Source organism: Chelmon rostratus, chromosome 12, assembly GCF_017976325.1.
Source record: "Chelmon rostratus isolate fCheRos1 chromosome 12, fCheRos1.pri, whole genome shotgun sequence".
NCBI lineage: Eukaryota > Metazoa > Chordata > Actinopteri > Chaetodontiformes > Chaetodontidae > Chelmon > Chelmon rostratus.
Genome location: NC_055669.1, coordinates 4256904 through 4274584, shown reverse-complemented (window position 1 = coordinate 4274584; position 17681 = coordinate 4256904). Strand labels below are relative to the sequence as shown.

The 17681-nt window shown below is 41.3% G+C and overlaps 1 protein-coding gene across 1 annotated transcript in view; it reads left to right on the top strand.

The window, feature by feature from the left end:
• Positions 1 to 221: 221 nt before the first annotated feature.
• Positions 222 to 17681, top strand: part of brinp2 (bone morphogenetic protein/retinoic acid inducible neural-specific 2) — a 120035-nt gene continuing 102575 nt past the window's right edge. The window contains exon 1 of the mRNA XM_041949501.1: positions 222 to 610. Coding sequence (XP_041805435.1) covers positions 222 to 610 — 389 coding nt within the window. The remainder of the gene's footprint in view (positions 611 to 17681) is intronic.

Genomic DNA, 17681 nt, shown 5'->3' with positions numbered 1-17681 from the left:
TGATAAATAACACTTTGGGGGACATTATGCTGCCTTTATAATTCTGGACTATAATCACAATCTGTGAACAGAACTGTCTATCAAAAACAGCAAAACCATGAATGAAGAGAAATCATGAAATGACAGCCAAATGTTTCTGTGTCTCGTTGTCCAGGCCAGTGGGAGGTGACTGTCAGAAGAAATGCCGGTCCTAGGTGCCCTAGTACATCACCACCGGGACCATGGCGACTCATTGGCCAATGAGAAGAGAGAGGTGCTCCCATGGCTCCTCCTGCCTTGCTAGATGGTCGGCGTCCTCCTTGATGTTCCTATGGTTGCCGTGGGTGTTGCTATGGCTGCCGTGGCCCACCCGAGCTGAACAAGTGGGCGGTGGGGGACACGGTGGGAAGGCACTCCATGGTTCCCTGTCGTCACCCTCGTCTTCGTCCTCGTCGTCGGCCTCCTCCTCGTCCCCTTCCAACTCTTCGCCGTGGGGCTTCAGCACGAGGCAGAGCGGGGGGCAGCTGGACTGGCTGCTATCAGAGAAGGGACCTTTCCACAGATGTCCTGAGTACACAGAGTTCAGAGAGAGGTTCCAGCAGGGATTTTCTACCAGATACAAGATTTACAGGTGAGAGGTCTGCACCTGTGTGTGTGTGTGTTGGAGAGAAGAAAGCAGAAAGAAAGTGTGTGTAGCAGGATTTAAACAGGTGGAAGGGACCCAGCCTTTTTGCCTTTCGACCTCAGGGGCGCTCCTGTGATTTCTTAGTGTGCTTTAAAAAAGTCGAGGGGGGAGATCAACAGACATATTAAAAAAGAGTTTTAGTTCTTTGTATCGGTGAAGCTTTAAAAACACTGGATTCTACATTTCCCATAATGCAACCAATAGCATGTTTTGTTTGAATGTCCACACCTCTCTAACTCCATGCCCCCAGTTCATAACATAGGCTTTAAATTGAATATCTGTAGTTTTTGTATGTTGTTTTTCTAGTGGTGTATTATAATGTAAACTCATATCTGTCTAGGAGGGTTTACTCCATACAGTACCTCCTCAAATAGAATCACGTATCAGTGTCCTCTCGCATGCTGCATTGAATCACGTTACAATCATTTGTAATGTAATCTGTGGTGTTTACTGCACTCATGAGAATTTCATGACCTCAATTAAGCCTTTTACCCAGAGCCTACTTCAAGGCACCGTACTGTAAATACTGTCCTCAAACAGCACCAAGTGTGAGGAGGGCGTGCTGTCTTAAGGATACACTCAGGCAAGAAAAGTCCCATCTCTAGCTGTCAGTGCATTCAGCCTCTTGCAGGGGTGTCACATGGATGAGTAAAGCTAAAACACTAGCAGCTGCAGTAGCTAACCTTGCACATGCACAACTACAACTATGAGGTGAAAACAACAAAGCATACAAGCCGTTAAAAAGAATAAAGACAAAGAGATCACAGTCGTGCTCTTGGCAGTGTGAGGCTAAACTAGGGAAATTTCATTCGAAACCCCAAACGTGAACCTCACGGTGGCGCTAGAGGAAAAATCAGTCATTAAGATGCATGATCTGGAAACCACGAATGCCTGCAGCAAATTCTGTGCCAGTTCTGTCCAGGACATGTTGAACCTTAATGCCCAGCATGTCAAAGTTTCAGTTATCCTGTGAAATATTTCATCATCTTGAAACCATCCATGTCTGAACCAAATTTCATGGCGTTTTTATCTGATAATTGTCGAGATATTCCAGTCTTAACTAAAACTAGAAGTCACAGTATACCGAGACAGGTCTTATCTAAATTAGCAATGGAATGTCTTAAAGGATTCAATTTATTGTGACACCATGAGTTGTGTGCTGCAGTTTTACCAAATGTTGCAATACATTTTTATTACATTTAGCATTTTTCTTTCTTCCATGCATATCATGTGATATTACTGATCAGGGCAACAGATCTTTATTTGTCAGGAACGTCAAGAACAAAGTCAATATCAAGCACACGTGAAGGCGCAGTTATTTCAGTTTGACTATTTTATGTTGAGCAGCCAAGTATTGACTTGAAATATTAAAACAAATATCAATGACAGGAATATATGAAACACATTAGCACACAGTGCTCAACTGGAATAAGAGGGGTATCAGTGACAATACAATGATATGCATGCACAGTAACAAACACGAAAGGTCAATGTGATGATATTTCTTTGCCTTTGTAAATACATAAAGATCTTTTTGTCATTTTTTCAATAGTGGGGAACTGATAGTGGAAATAAATCAAGCCTCTCTGTACAAACTATGAGAGCATGCAGAGAAAAGATATTCTGTGCTGAAATTTGCTGGACGGGTAGAAATCTAATTCGAGCAGCAGTATTAGGATTTGTGTAAGGCTGGATCAAAGAATTGCGGGACAGCAAGATCTCCATTCCTTTCTCCAGTGATGGTTCTTTGTTTTCTAGGCTGAAGGAGAACGGAAAGGAGGAAGGGAAACTTGAAACCTGGCTGGGGTAGAAGATTTGTTTTAGAAGCATTGTTTTGTTATACGTCTTCAAATTCTCTTTGCATTCTGGCAGACATCGAATGCTCTGACAACAAAAAGAAAACAAAACTGTTTTCTGTGGCTGTTGCAGGACTATACTGAACATGTCCAATCATTTCATCCGGCCAATGAAAGACAAAATTAAGAGTACTGAGAAGCTAATCAAGCTAAGAAATAGACAGAATTGATAGAATGTTGAGTAGGTGGCACTAATCACTGCATTAAATCTACCAATAAAATGAAAAAATGAGAAAATGACCGGCCAAATTATTAGCTAATCTAGCTAGCCTCAATATGCTAGTCATGAGCCGAGCCAGTGGCTTGCTAGCCTCAGCACACTAGTCACGAGCTGATCCAATGTGTTACTAGCCTCTTTGTGCTAGTCACCAGCTGATCCAATGGGTTACTAGCCTCTGTATGCTAGTCACCATCCGATCCAGTGGGTTACTAGCCTCTGCATGCTAGTCACCATCAGATCCAGTGGGTTTTTGGCCTCTGCATGCTAGTCACCAGCCTCGTCAATTTCTCACAGGGTTAGGGCACCTCTCAGTACTCTTAACTCTGACTGGTATCCTGCGCCATGGTCCGGGCTAGGCAGATACATTGCTAAGGCTATAGCAAGCTTGTCACACAAGAATGGCAGAGAAAGTGCGGCAAAATTTCCCAATACAAAGATGCTAGATCGCTGGGAGTACTATCAGTACCCATGTTCATGGTTTACATTCGTCGTGATTTTGGTGTTTTTTTTCGTTTCGTTTTAACATTCAGTGTTTCTTCTGAAATGCCTACTCATAGGACTGGAAATTTCATTAGCTAATCAAGCTGAATGTGCTTGACTGATTTTGTATCTTCATCTCTGGTGTAATTTGACTTTACAGTAAGATCGTACTGTTGCTGTGATTTATGAGGTCCATGCTAATTTAACGATAGAAAATGTGTTGGAATCTTTAAAGAGTGACTAAGCAGGGATCAGAGGGAATGGTAAATGTATTTTTCTAGGACATTAAAGTCAGAGCTATAAATACTTTCAGTGTAATCTGTGAATAGATAAAAAAAGGAGCTGTTGTTAATTATGAGCGACAGCCACAGAATAGAGTGATGACACTGGTGTAGGCAGTGATTCTGTCTGCAGTCGCCCGACTTTTTGCTGATTCTTTCTGTTCAGAGTTATGAGCCCAGCAGGATCAGGGAAATGTGTTGCAGAGCTGATAGTTGAAAGAGCATTTTATGAGCAAGTATTACAACTTGTAATATGAAAAACTGGTATTCGACTAAAATTTATTATAGTCATAGAAACATGACTGTCCATACATTCAGCTGTCATTTATCTCAGACGATTTCATTTAAAGATGTGCTGATGTCTGACAGTTCATAACTCCAAACTCATAAAACAGACAAAAATCTTTCCATTTTTCAAATTTCACTTAAATGTCAACTTCTGAAGGACTGCTGCATTCAAAGGGTGGAATCACAGTTGCAATGCTGCAATGTCTTTCAGGTGATTATAGATTAATGAACAGGTTGTTTGCCAGTGACTCCTACATGCTGGACCTTTGTCATCATGTAACAATGATAAACACACGGTTAACATTGTGAAAAGGTTGTAGTTTGGTTATGCTTAGGCAACAAAAGTCCTTGGTTAGGTTTAGAAAAAGATCAGGGTTTGTACCAAGGTTATATAATGCATATGTGGCATAAGTTGAGTATATTATATATTATATACGTTAACTTTCGTACATAAGCTAAAAGCATTAAATTAACTTTTGGTTTCTCAGAAGACACCACGGTCTCCTGGGTCAAAGTATGAATGAATTAATTGCATGAATTCAAATCTAGCAGACAAAACTGATGTGTTTTTTGGGGACTGAGAGATCTTCAACCATCCATTACTTGATAAAAACAAAAAGAGTAGGGAACACAAGCTATTGCTAACAAACAAGCTAGTCAAGCTGAAGAGTCCAGTCACCCACTTGCTGAAAAAACAAGCTAAACAGAGATGAGCTCTGTGTAATGTTTTTCTCCCAGCATTTCATAAACACACACGTCCCACATCTTCCTATGCTGAGGATTTGTCCTTATTGAAGTGAATAGGAGGGAATTAATCATTCACATGAAGGGCGGATGACCACAGAGACATTTGACCTGAAGCAAGCTGCCGACCTGTGGATGGAGGCAGCCAATCAGAGGCTCAACCAGGTCCTGGGAGACGCATCTTCATCGTCAACTAATACCTAACGCCATATTCTGATACTTAGGGCCCTGAGTACCTATTTGTTATAAAATGTTTAGATATTTTATATATGAGATATAATTTATATATGAGATATAATTTTATATTTATAATAAACTAGGATTACTGATAATATTAATTATCATGAGGCAACGATTAATGAACAAGAAATAAACTTTTTAGTAGTGTTGTGTTGTGGTTTTTGTGCACTACTAAAACTACAACCACACTAAGCTGCCTAATTTGTAACAAACTGTGTACGAGTGGGAATGACATTCATCCATGCTAGCACTTTTAGGTCATTTCCATACAGATCTCCAAATACACACACACACACACACACACACAAAGACTCACTCACACACACTCATTCCTGAACAAAGGAAAGCAGCTAAATATCTTTTTCTTTGTCCTATTTCGGTTGACAAACAACAAAACCGAGCGTCACAGCTAACATCTGGTCAGCATCGAGACAGATGTCTCTGCTGGTTAAACATTCATTCTGCCCTCTCCTGCTCACTCTGATCACCTGCACTGTGTTTTAATGCGGCTTAACTGACAGTTCACTATTTCATTTTTTCATATTGTAATGTGTGTGTTTCCAGATAGTTGCACATTGGACCACGGTTGGCTTGCAGGCTAGTTTTGATCATGCTGGTAGGTTCACATTTTAAACTGAGTCTTTTGCATGATCCCAGGGAAAGGGTTGGGATTTGACCTGAACACAATAGGAGGATTAATGTGTGTTAACAGAATAGTGAACCTTGGAACATAGCTCCCCAGGAACATAGTGCTTTGGGAACTCAGGACCCTGGGAACATAATACCTTGGGAACCTAGGCTCCTGGGAACATAGACATGCTCCTGATTGAAGCTGAGCACAGAGGAACTTTGCCCCTTCAGCCGGTGAATGTGAAAACAGACTCTGAGCTTCTCTGTGCAGAATGATGTCTGTACAAACATCCCAGTGAAGGGACGAAAAGAAAGAAATCATTTTTGACTTCAGTAACAGCTGCACTGTGCGATCGACTGCATTGACATTTAGAAATGAGTGATCATGAAGGGGGTTAGAAGCGATAGAAAGCTGTCTACTTAACTGCACTGACACACAGCCCCTGACAAGGCTAAAACACCAACTCTGTAGAGCTCTTTTGAAAAGCTCCGTCGTCAGGTTAGTGCGAGCGAAAGGCAGAAAAGGAAAGATTTTCACTTTATAAGGCTAAAAAGAAATGATATTTCTGCATCCACATAATCACAAGGAGGAAAAGAGTTCAAAACAGTCTGGATATTATTGATTCACTAGGCTTCTTTTTATCTTTCATTCACACACATAACCTTTCTGATCTCCACTTGCAATACAGACATTTACAGCAGAGGAAACAAAATGCTCTAACTTAACTGCTGAGGTACTGTCTATCATTTTATGTTCTGTCAGTCATGGATCAGAACCTTAAATGTCCCTTATGGACCAAATATAGTCCCTGCCGGAGAGGACAATGTGTGCTAAGACGGGAGGTTTCTCTGCGTGTCCTCTGACTGCTAGCTGTGTGGTCTATAAATAATGCAGTGCAATCCTGAGCCAGGTCCAGAGCTCATGTCGGCCACTGTCACCATTATCATTACTCCAGATTTAATACCAAATATGATAGATATACACTGCATCCGCTGAGGCTGCAATTTGAATTCCCATTTCCTCAATTTGGACTAGAAATATGTGTTTTTATATATATTCATATCCTTCCCCTCCCTCATTCCCTACCTCCACGAGCCCTTTTAAGATGAGCTCTCTCGGCTGGCCATGGCCATCTGTACTGTCAGAAATTCAGACATGCTTAAAAATTATGTGTTCTAATTATCTGAGGCGTTCTTTTCGTCTTTGACCGTGACTCGGTTTCAAAAAGCGTACATTTGCGTATGGAGCATTCTGAAGTGAATCATGCAGGCTCTGACTTTGCTCTCTCCCTCTTTCTCGCTTGCTGGCTGCTTTATGTTCAATCTTACTCAGGAAAAGTCGGCTGAGCATGTGAAGATATGTGATGGCCTGGTTCGCAGTTACACAGTCACTTCTACTCTCAGCTGGCGCCGGCCTCTTTGGTCACTTAGACAGCAGGAAGTTTCAAATGGCTCATACAAAGGCACTCTCAAGTTAAGATGATCCTTTATTAATCCCACAGTGGGAAATCTGCAGTGTTACAGTAGCAAAGGCGTTAGTATCATGGTAAAAAGCATCAGTAAAAAGTAAGTAAAGTAAAACAAGGCAGTGGTTGAGTTTACATTATTGCAGTTTAGCACTGTTAGTTTGGGTGTGTGTGGTCACTGGGAGCAGTGCTGATTGTAAGTCTGACAGCAGCAGGAAGGAAGGAGCTGCAGCATCTCTCCTTCACACGCTGTGGGTGAAGCAGCCTGTCACTGAAGGAGCTTCCCAGTGCTGTCAGAGTACTTATACAATGAGTACTTCAGCAGTTAGTTATGGAACAATGCCTCTGTCGTCTATTCGCTCTCCAACTTGAGATGTTTTTCTTTCACAAATACAAACTCTGCTGTCTTTCCTTCTTTTCCACCTTCCACAACATCACTTACAGATGAAGGGGAAGTCTATGGTGAAAGGATGTAAGTGGGACAGATTGTCATATGACTGTGGGACACTTCTCAGGAATCACTGAGAAGGCGGCATAGCAAACTCCTCCTGAAAATGTGTTCCTCTCTCTTTCTCTAGTTTTTGGCAATTGCTTTTTTTGTATTCTTTCTTCGGCCCTGTGCAGCAGGAAAACTAAATGCAGTTCACTCAGTAAGACAGTTCGTATACTGTACGAGATAGCAATAACATGGACCATTTGTGTCTTGAATTTCCCCTGCTTTAGCATTGTAATGGCTTCTTTCTCCAAAGGCAATGTGTGAGTCATCGGGTTCAGGAGGTCGCCTCATGTTCTCTTTGCTGTTTTTTTCCCCCTCTACTGCTCAGTGAATCCAAATAAGCTCCAAATCAACAGCTGCAGTATTGGTACAGTGTTTGAGAATAGAATAGAAAGCCTTCATTGTCATCAGAGTATGATGACATTTGTGCTTCTCCTGATCAGTGCGCTAAAAAGACACAAAGAAGTACCAACATCCACAGCCGAAAACAAAGGTTCTAAAATAATAAGTAAAAAAAAATACAATGTAATTTTACATCAGAATATGTGTATTTGTTTAATTTACCGCCCTAGTATGAATGTTGTTATTTACCTGGACCTCTACCTGCCTGCCTGCCTGCATACCCCCCCCCTCGCCAACCTTGCAGCAGCAGTGACTGATTGTTTGCAGCTGTTTCCAATCATCTCATCAGGGCCAGGAGCCTAAAAGAGACATGGCCAGTGGGCCATTTGACAGCTTTTAAGCTCTGTGTTGCTCACTCGAGTTACAGGTGGTGGTCTTACTGCCTTTCAGATGGGAGGCTGTTTTGAAGTGTTTATTTCCTGGTTAGTATTTTACTTTAGCTTATGTTGTTAAGATCCTGTGTATATCTGTGAGGTTTTGTTAATTATTATTATTAGTTATGTTTACATCTGCATCTTTAAAACAATTTCAATGATGAATCTGTCTCTGTGGTTTCCTCATTTTTAGGTCAGTATAAGTCCTTCTACCCTCTGATTGGCTAGCTCAGTCACATGTGAGTCAGAACGAGGTGTTTTTATGAAGCCAGTGGCCAATGGAGAGCAGTAAAGTGCTACTTAAGAAAGCTATGTTCTCGATCCTGCTGTTGTGTTGTAGTTTTTTGACTCTTGTCTTTATTGAGAGAGTAAGGTGACAGTATGGAGGAGGGGACGATATGTGGCTGGAGCCCCCATGCCTTAGTACATTGGGCGCATGCTATACCAGGCGAGCTACCAGGGCAGCGCTGTTACTTCTTATTTAGAGTGATCCATTGATCACATATCGAATATAATAATTAAAAGTATGCTTTCATTAATGTATAATCACCTGAAAGTAAGAATTGTTGTTTTCACCACCTTAGAATTACTGTACATACTATATGGACTCTCCCACACTCTTGTTGCACCGCCATTTTTGACAGGCCAAACAGTGGCTTTGGAGAGGACTTTTTCGTGTTTTTAGCCACAGTTAGACGCACTCAGGCTCGGAAGGGCAGGGTGAGCTGAACATCACTGCTAGTTGCCACTAAATCCTACACACTGGCCCTTTAAGTGTCATGGTCCATGCTTGAATGGTCATGTAGCAGCTGCCAGAGGGCAACAGGTCAAAGAGGTGGTGTGGAGGATGAGAAGAGTCCTTTAAAATGTTTTGGGCTCTGCAGAGGCAGTAGGAGCCGGAAATGTCCTTCAGGAAGATCGAAGGGCAACGGATGGTTTTCTGTACAGTGGTGCTGACCCTCTGGAGATGACTCTTGTCTGCTGCTGATACAGTACGAGCGATTGAAGGCCACCAGCAGCTTTTCTTCCAGCCTGTCTTCCCCGAGTACTCTCAGGAAATGCAGTCGCTGCTGTGCCTTCTTAACACTCTGGAGTCTGAGTGTATTTTCAGACACTCTGATGATTTTGGCATGCTCTTATACTGTTGTTAGTTTCAACAAATACGAGCAGTATTTTCAAAGTCGCATGACTTTTTTTGCATTCAGCACAGATTCAGCTGCAATGATATCTAAGCAGTATGCATTTAATGATTTCACCTTTTTAAAAAATAATTGGTAAATGAACCTGTTAAAAAGTAGGGTTACTTTACCACAGGTTTATACAAAGGTAAAGATTAGGTTCAGTGTTCAAATCAGCCACACGTGTCTTTAGCATTCAGCAAAACAGTTTCTTTGAGTAATTTTACTGGGTCTGTTCACTAGCCTAATTCATAGCGGGATATAAAGATAGCAACTAACGCTTATGGTATCTTCACATCTCAAATGAAGGTGTTAATATGGCGACAAACAACCTGAAAATCTCCACGTACACTCCAAGTGTTTACACTTACTCATCCAGTTCATCTTCATCTGGGTCAAGCTGTCGCTCAAAATGACAGCGTTCCTCATCAGGGTCAATCTCTGGATCTGAGGAGCTGTCATCACTCCCAATTCCCTCCAAGAGTTCCCACACTTCCAGTGTTCCGAACTGTCCTTCCATCCTCCTGGCCAGCTTCCAAAATGCAAAGCTTCTGTCTAAATGAATTATGCCTGCGCCTGCATGGCATTTTCTTTTATTCACCATGGGCATTCTGCACCGTTGGCTTCGCTCTGTCTTGTGCTGTGCATAGGTGTATATTTCCTTTGTTTGAGAAACTTTTTAAATTATAATTTACTTTTTCATTGGATTTATTTAAAAGTAGACACTTTGACATGCACCACAGCTGGGGGCCAAGTTAAGCTATAGGAAGTCCTCTATCCAGACATTGGTGGGAAGGGGTAAGGCTTAAGTCACACAGTTTTGTCCATACTCAAAATATGTCTGGACTGATTGTATTGCATGCAGAGCTAAAGTCTATGAGGAGCACCCTCACATAGCTCCCTGGGATTCCAGTGGCTCAGCGCGGCGTAAAGAGCTACGCTGATGGTCATCTGTGGAACTATTTGCTCTGCAAGCAAACTGATGTAGGTTGAAGGTGAGGGGAAGGATGGCTTTGATGTGCTGTGAGACCAGTCTCTTAAAACACTTCATGACTACTGATGTGAGCATGATCTGTCTGTAGTCATTAAGACCACATGCTTTTAGCACTTCCCCGGGTACTCCATCGGGACCAGCGTCCTTCCCCAGGTTCGCTGACCTTAGCACGTCTCGCTTCATGGTCCTGTAGAGTGAATATGTGGGTGCTAGTGGCTGATGGAGGCAGTGTTTCTATGTTAGGCCTACTTACCTTAAAGCAAGCAACAAAAACAGCACAGTTCCTCTGCCAGCACAGCGGCGGCATTCACAGTCACAGGGTTGGTGCCCTAGTAGTTCGTGATGTGCTGTGTTCCCTGCCACGCCCGCCTCTCCCTAGGTTGGCTCTAGCAGGCAGACAGCAGAATTACAAATCTTTCTTCATAACAGCAGAACCTGATTTATTGACATACAATCGTATGAGGGTGGTTTGTTGATATTCCTGAGTCTGCTTTTCTGAAGACTGAAATTAAGTCCTGGCTGTTTTCGTATGTTGTATTGTTTATGAGATTTGATCAGATGAACATTATTGAGGGAAAAGAGAGTACAAGAACAGCTGCTTAGTGTGAATAGGTAACCTAAAAACCTACAATACAGTATTTTTCATTGTGAGCATCTACTATATACAATATGAAGCATAAAAAAAAAAATACAAAGCTTTCTACACACTAAACACCATTCCCAAAGAGTAGCCAGTCCGAAGTCTCCTCACAGTGTTTGTGATTGTTTGTGTTTATGTACAGTCACAGCTGAGACAATTTTAGATGCTTAGGATCAGCTTGCACTTAGCAGGTGACATCATTGTGTCATTGGTGTCACATTCTTGCTTCGCCACAGCTTCTCAGTCATACTAAGGGACTGCACGAAAGTTGCTGGGTTTGGGAGAGGGTGTTTCAGCTTCAGCAGAAAAACTGCAACACAGTTCCCCCAAATTATCACAAAAATATAAGAGTATTGAAGTAGTAAAATTTCTTTCCCCATTACTTACCAGAGTTTATAAAGAATTTAGGATGGCTATCCACCAAATTGCATGGAATTGGCAAAGTTATGGCAAAAATATGATGGCACATAAATGGCGCAACCTGTTTACCAAATATTTCAACCACTCACGGTTAATGAGGTCAATAGTCATACAGTCAAAACAGTCCCTCTACAATAAACTGAAAATAAATATACAGAAATGCAAAAATGCATTAGAAGGGGTGGAAACGTAGGACTTGTGAGGTGCGTGAGAAGCATCTAAATCATCTGGTTCAAATATCCCAGCATGCTATTCTTACTCAGCAGTACTTTCGGGTTCAAACCCCTGCCATGTTGACAGGCCATCTTCACTTTGATATGCACCACAGGAATCCTGAGTAGAATTCATAATTTCTCTTTCAGCCGACTCTTCCCTGTACCGTTCCTGCACAGTTGAGATAGTCCCACTCTGTCCATTGACAACAGTGAGGTCATGTCCTCAATACAGTGTCTCTAGAAATGTAAGGGGTTCTAGCAACCTGTTACTCCATTTTGGAGGAAATCAGGCATGGAAATAGTCTTGCAGGGAAATGATCAGTGACCACATTGTCGTAAATTTTAAAAGTTGGGCCTCAGCTCCATTATATCGTTGATCCTGTAGTGGACCATAGAAGGAAACAGGAGAACAGAAAAGTTCTGTGTTGTGTATGAAAGAACATTTAGACAAAACAAACAAACAGACATTTAATGAAGACGTGAGTGTTAGTGATCAAATAGTATATCCATAATCCTCATTATTCTAACGGGACAATAACACTTACCCCAAATAGAGCTCATAACCACAGTATTTGTAGAATCTGGCTCAGTTCGTGAATTCCTCTTGTTGAAGAGGTTGGGTGGGACAGGTGGGTATAATGTCTCTATAGACTACTCTTCGCATCCCATCAATGGTGGTTTCTGTTAAGCGTAACCCTTGCCTTAACCAAACAGTTGCCTAATCTTAACCATAGACTATTCAGCTCATGTGAATCCTTTTTTAGTGGTTGTATAGTTGTTGGAAGGCACTGACAAATAATGTCGCCTGAATGATGGTACCATCAGATCAGACAATACTCTTCTTTCCGTCAGTGCCAAAAAAAAACCTGTTTGATTATCTAAGTTGGAGGATTTTTTGAAAAAAATCACTGTTGAATCTGAAGAACCCTGTCCCCTTGTAATTAGGTTTGTCCACCACTAAATCTTAACATTTTGGTGACAATCGCCACCTTGATTATGTTGCATACGCATATATGTATGTAAGTGAATGAAGTGGCACATGCATGTACCACAATGTGCCTAGTGCTGTGAGTGTCTAAATACAGCCATTAAAAAGCCTCATAATGTTGTAGTCACTGTGTTTGGATTTTCTTTTGTAAGGTAAGAGGAAAACAAATGAAATTTCCTCATTATGTCATTAGAGAACATGTTCCAGGCAGCATTACATTTACTTCAAAATGTTTTATGCATAATTTGTAGGAAACGGTTAAATCTGAGCCAGATTGAATGTTGAAGCTGCTGCTGTGCAGTCTGTCAGAAGTCTTTGCGCCCCTTTCTTCAAATGACACGTTGATGCACGCTCCTGTTTCCTGTAGGAGCCGTTTGCCGTTCGATACAAAGCTGTCCTCAGTTGCTAAGAAACAAGTACAACAGATTGTTCTGTCAGTTGGGATGCTGAATGAATTCACTCATCACAGAATTAAGTTCTAAAAGCAAGGAGAGTCTTCATTTCAGATATGATCAAGACAGGACTTTGTAACAGTTTGCTGTTGAGTCAGAAACGCGTGCTGCCTCTCATGTCTTCTCCTCGCTCTCTGAGATTCATGGCCGCCCTCTTTTTGTTTGTACTTTGCAAATGAATTTCTAAATTTATGGAATGTTTTTGCTTTTATTTGATTGCTGCAAAAAAAAAGCACTTGGACATTTCAGCCAACACATCCTACTCAAAGAATTCCTGAAGAACACTGGCACACTTCCTCTTAATTTGTATGAAAACAATGACAGTGGCAGTGAAACAAGGCCAGCGGGGGCCTGACAACATAGGCTACTAGGAAACACTGCCAAGCAGAATGAAATGACTACTTTTTCCACAAGACTAAAACTAAAAACAGCCCTATTTAAAGCTTTGGCTTCAGAGGGGCGTCAAATTCTGTTCACTTCCTTTTTTAAAGAAACCTTTAAATGTTGTTTTTCTTTTCAATTCAGATCATATTTATAGCTTTTTGTGTTCCCTCTTGTTCTTCTCCTTGTTGAAACTGAACTAGCTTGTGACTCACAATATGCAATACAAAACATTTTCGGTGCAGCAATGGAAAAGCTAATGAGAAACATTTCATGCACATTTTCCAAAGTCTGATCAGTTGTGATGGAGTACATGAAAAAACAATGTGATGACTTAAAAGACTGACAATCCATATCAAATTCATGTGATGCGCAATTAGACCATAATTATAATTAGACACTATGTGCTGGTAACTAGTTATTTTGCATCACATGGAAGAGGAAGCCTGCATGGAAAAGGAAGAGCTGAAGATGATAAATTGACACAGTAAACACCGTGGAGAGAAACAGTGACTCGCCTGTCTTTCTAATTGCACCCCAGTGACCTTACTGATTCTAATATCTGATTACCAGTAAGGAAAATAAGTGCCGGTGGGCTTTTCTCTGCATAACTTTCCACAGAGTGCGAGCAAAAATGGCTGCTCTCATTAGCTTTTAAGGTCTAATGGAGATAAAAATACATGTTAGCCACATCCTGAGCTAACCATAATCCGTTAAATCCTCTAATAACATCATTGCACAAGTTGCATCAGTGGCTGCTGCTTTAAACAAGCTGGAAAACTATCATTGGACTGCCCACTTTGTCTCTTACGGATGTCGTCTCTGGACAAATCCCACTCTAACGCCACACAAGATGCATTGTTTGCAGCAATGACATACACATCTAGATAATTATCATATAATCTAGGCATTTATGCTAAGACAAGACAAGATAAGACATAACTTTTGTTCTGCCCTCATTAAAGAGTCCCCCTTCTTCAACTAGACAGACAGATGACTCCCATCACACGCTGGTCAAATTTGGTGGATTTATTCAAACTGACAGCATGCAATTAGGTGTAAAACTAAAATGAAGAAAGAAAATAAAATACACAATCAGCATAAAATATGTAATTACTAAAATATCTGATACACAACATATGGTTTACAACTAGCCTAGAAAGCTACCACAGTAACTAGCTGGATATGTGAAATAGCATGTCAAATGATCAATAGCTCTTACTTTAATGAAATTACACAAATCCACAGAAATATACACATTATATATTTATACTAACGATATATTTCAAAAATACTCACAGACAATGCTTCTATAAGCGATTTCAACACAGGATGGATTAGGATGTTGTTGCTGCTCACACTACTATGCCAATACTGGTCTAAATGAAACAAAGATTCAAGGTGACTTCCTATAAGTGTCACATGACAAGCCCAACCCCAAAAGAAAAGGCACCATCTAGTGGCAGGAGGAGGAAATAACACACTAATTATCTATAAAATAAACCCAGTCCAGAACAACTTTATTGTTCCCAATCCAGGAAATTCCATGCAGTAACAATAGCAAGAATAAACATATAAAAGAAAAAGAAGACAATAAAAAGAAATACGAAATAAGATCAACTTTCTCTCTCTATATATATGTACATTTGTATATAAAGTGTATAAAAATAAAGCTGCCTTTAGAAGGATGGCTAAGTTTCTCAATGGATTTTTTTAATTAAATTGCAGGTGGTAGGACATGGATCACAGTTTTGTAGCAATATAACAGAGTCTTTCCTTAAATGAAGCCAACCAAGCTCTGCCCCTCTCTTGTAAATGTGTCCAACAAAGATAAGTACTTTGTAATGTAGCCCAGTTGTTTCCAAACTGGAGTCTCGGGTCCATCAGGACTCTCTAAGGGGCCTCGAGGGGCTCCACAAGCAGAGGATGATTAGTTTTCTTTCATCTCTGTCTCTCCCTGTGAGTTAGAACAATGAGATCAAGAGGAGAATGATCTTCGCAGTTACCATATCTGCTGCAGAGCTGAAACGATAGCTGTTTAATTGATTAGTTCGTTAATTGTTCAAGTGATTCATCAAGCAAAAATGGTCATAAATTGCTGCTTAAATGTGATGATTTGCTGCTTTGCTCCATTTAATATCATAATAAACTGAATATCTTGGTTTTAGACCATTGGTGGGATAAAAAACAAATGCATTTTAAGGTGTCACCTTTGCCTCAGGGAAATTGTGAAGACATTTTTTTTCTATTTGATGGAAATGTGCAGTATATACAGCTGTTTTAAAGACTAAACAAATCAAGAAAGAACTCAATGATTAGCAACAGACCTATTCTGCTGCTTTCTTCTCTTGACCTGCGTGTAAGACGCCTCTTAAAGCAGGAAGAAGCTGCTCGTACAGGCTTCCATTGTCTACTGTATGTGTTTGGGAGGTCCCTGACATTGACAGGCTTTGGAAACCCCTGGTTCAAATATCCTAGTAATTATTAAAATTTGAATAATTTACATTTTTTCAGTTCCAGCAGTTGTTAATATTCTGGAGGTGCTTACTTGTTATCGTGCTTTTGCAGTTTTGTTTGAAAAATTAAATGATGAAGAACTGCTAGCTCACTGCATGAATTTATACAGTGATATTTGACGCTGGATCTCGTGGTCGTCTAACAGAAGAAATCACTCCAGCTTTTACCGAAGGACGTGTTGTTCACTCAGTCAAACTTTATGTCACCTCAAACTCCTGATAAGCGTCTCAGCGGGCTGGATTTGGCTGTGGAAGAACAAAGCACTGTGGGGAAAAATCGGACATTTCAATTTTCGTCTGTCTGAAATGACAAAGATGTGTCGGGCAGTTCTTATAGAAACACAGGCAGGGGCTCTGCCTAATTTTCACTTCCACTTCTGGCGGGCTCGAGAAAGATTGGCTGCTGATGACATGCAGGGTGGGGGCGGAGGGTGGTTGGGGGCATCGGGGCTTAGGCTGCGTGGTCTTCTGCCGTTGTCCACAACATCAGAGACACAGAGAGCTTAGCGAGGACAGAGCAGCGGGGCAGGAACAGGCCTGTGGCTCTGTGATGGAAACAGACAGGAGGCAGCAGCATGCTTAGCTGGAAACACTTGCCTGTTGCCTGTCTCTCTGTGTGTGTGTGTGTGTGTGTGTGTGTGTGTGTGTGTGTGTGTGTGTATGTGCGTGTGTGTTTTTGTGTGCTGGCTGACCAACATAACTCCCACAAATGGACACATAGCACAAATGTTGGCCACACGCTACCCTGCCACACACAAGCACAGAGGGTCTTTGCAGCCTATTTTGTTATGCAAACCTCTATTTCATGAAGGGATGAAACAAAAGAAGCACCATTACCACTGGTCTCACTCACAGACTGGGTCCAACACAGAGGGAGATGAAGAGAAAGTATGCACACATGTATTTGAAAGGACAAGTCAAGGGGCCAGAAGTATGTTTGAAGGTGTATTTGTATGTTGCACAATGATTGTGTACTGCAGATACTCACCGTCACCTCACGTCGCCTCATTGGATCAGGCTCCTGAACTTTGGTTTTCATTTAGTGACGGAAATAGAAAGAGAAGGTGTCAACGAAGGCCTTTTCGACCCTTGACTGAAAGCCATTTGGTCTGATATGCACATTAACGCCTACGGAAGCATGATCTCATTGGCTGCGACTATATTTTTGTTGCTGAGGGCAACAAGTGCTTGTGCTTTTGGCCTCTTTTTGCAGCATCACGCAGGACATGTAAGTTGTTGTTAAGGCCCGATACTGTGCTGTCAGCAAAAAACCAGCCATCTGAGCAAAATCTACTGCAGTGCTGACATTTACAGTCCATTCTGACCTGTCTGTGACACGAAACACCAAGTTAATTTGTCCGTATTTAAGATGGAAATCTGGAAAATATGGACAATTATATAGTAATGCTTGGTGAATTCATAAAACAGGCAGGCACAGTAGGTCTTAGTCAACGTTACTCGAACAGGAACAGATAGATCATGTGTTGGGAGTATTTCCAGCAGCATAGGGTTCATGGTTATGAAGGGACATGTCACCCAGTGCTACAGTGTCGCTTTTCCTTGAATATCATGCAACAGAACACCTGAAACGTGGTTCAGGTAAACAGTTGAGCAACTGTTAAATGGTGTGCAAGGTACATTACTGTTAAGTGCAGGTAACCACAGCAGTCAAAGTGGAAACAGACAACTTTTTAACCCCCCAGCATATCCAAGTGGTGTTCCTGTTGGCGCCAAAGATGAGCAGATTGCTTTCCTT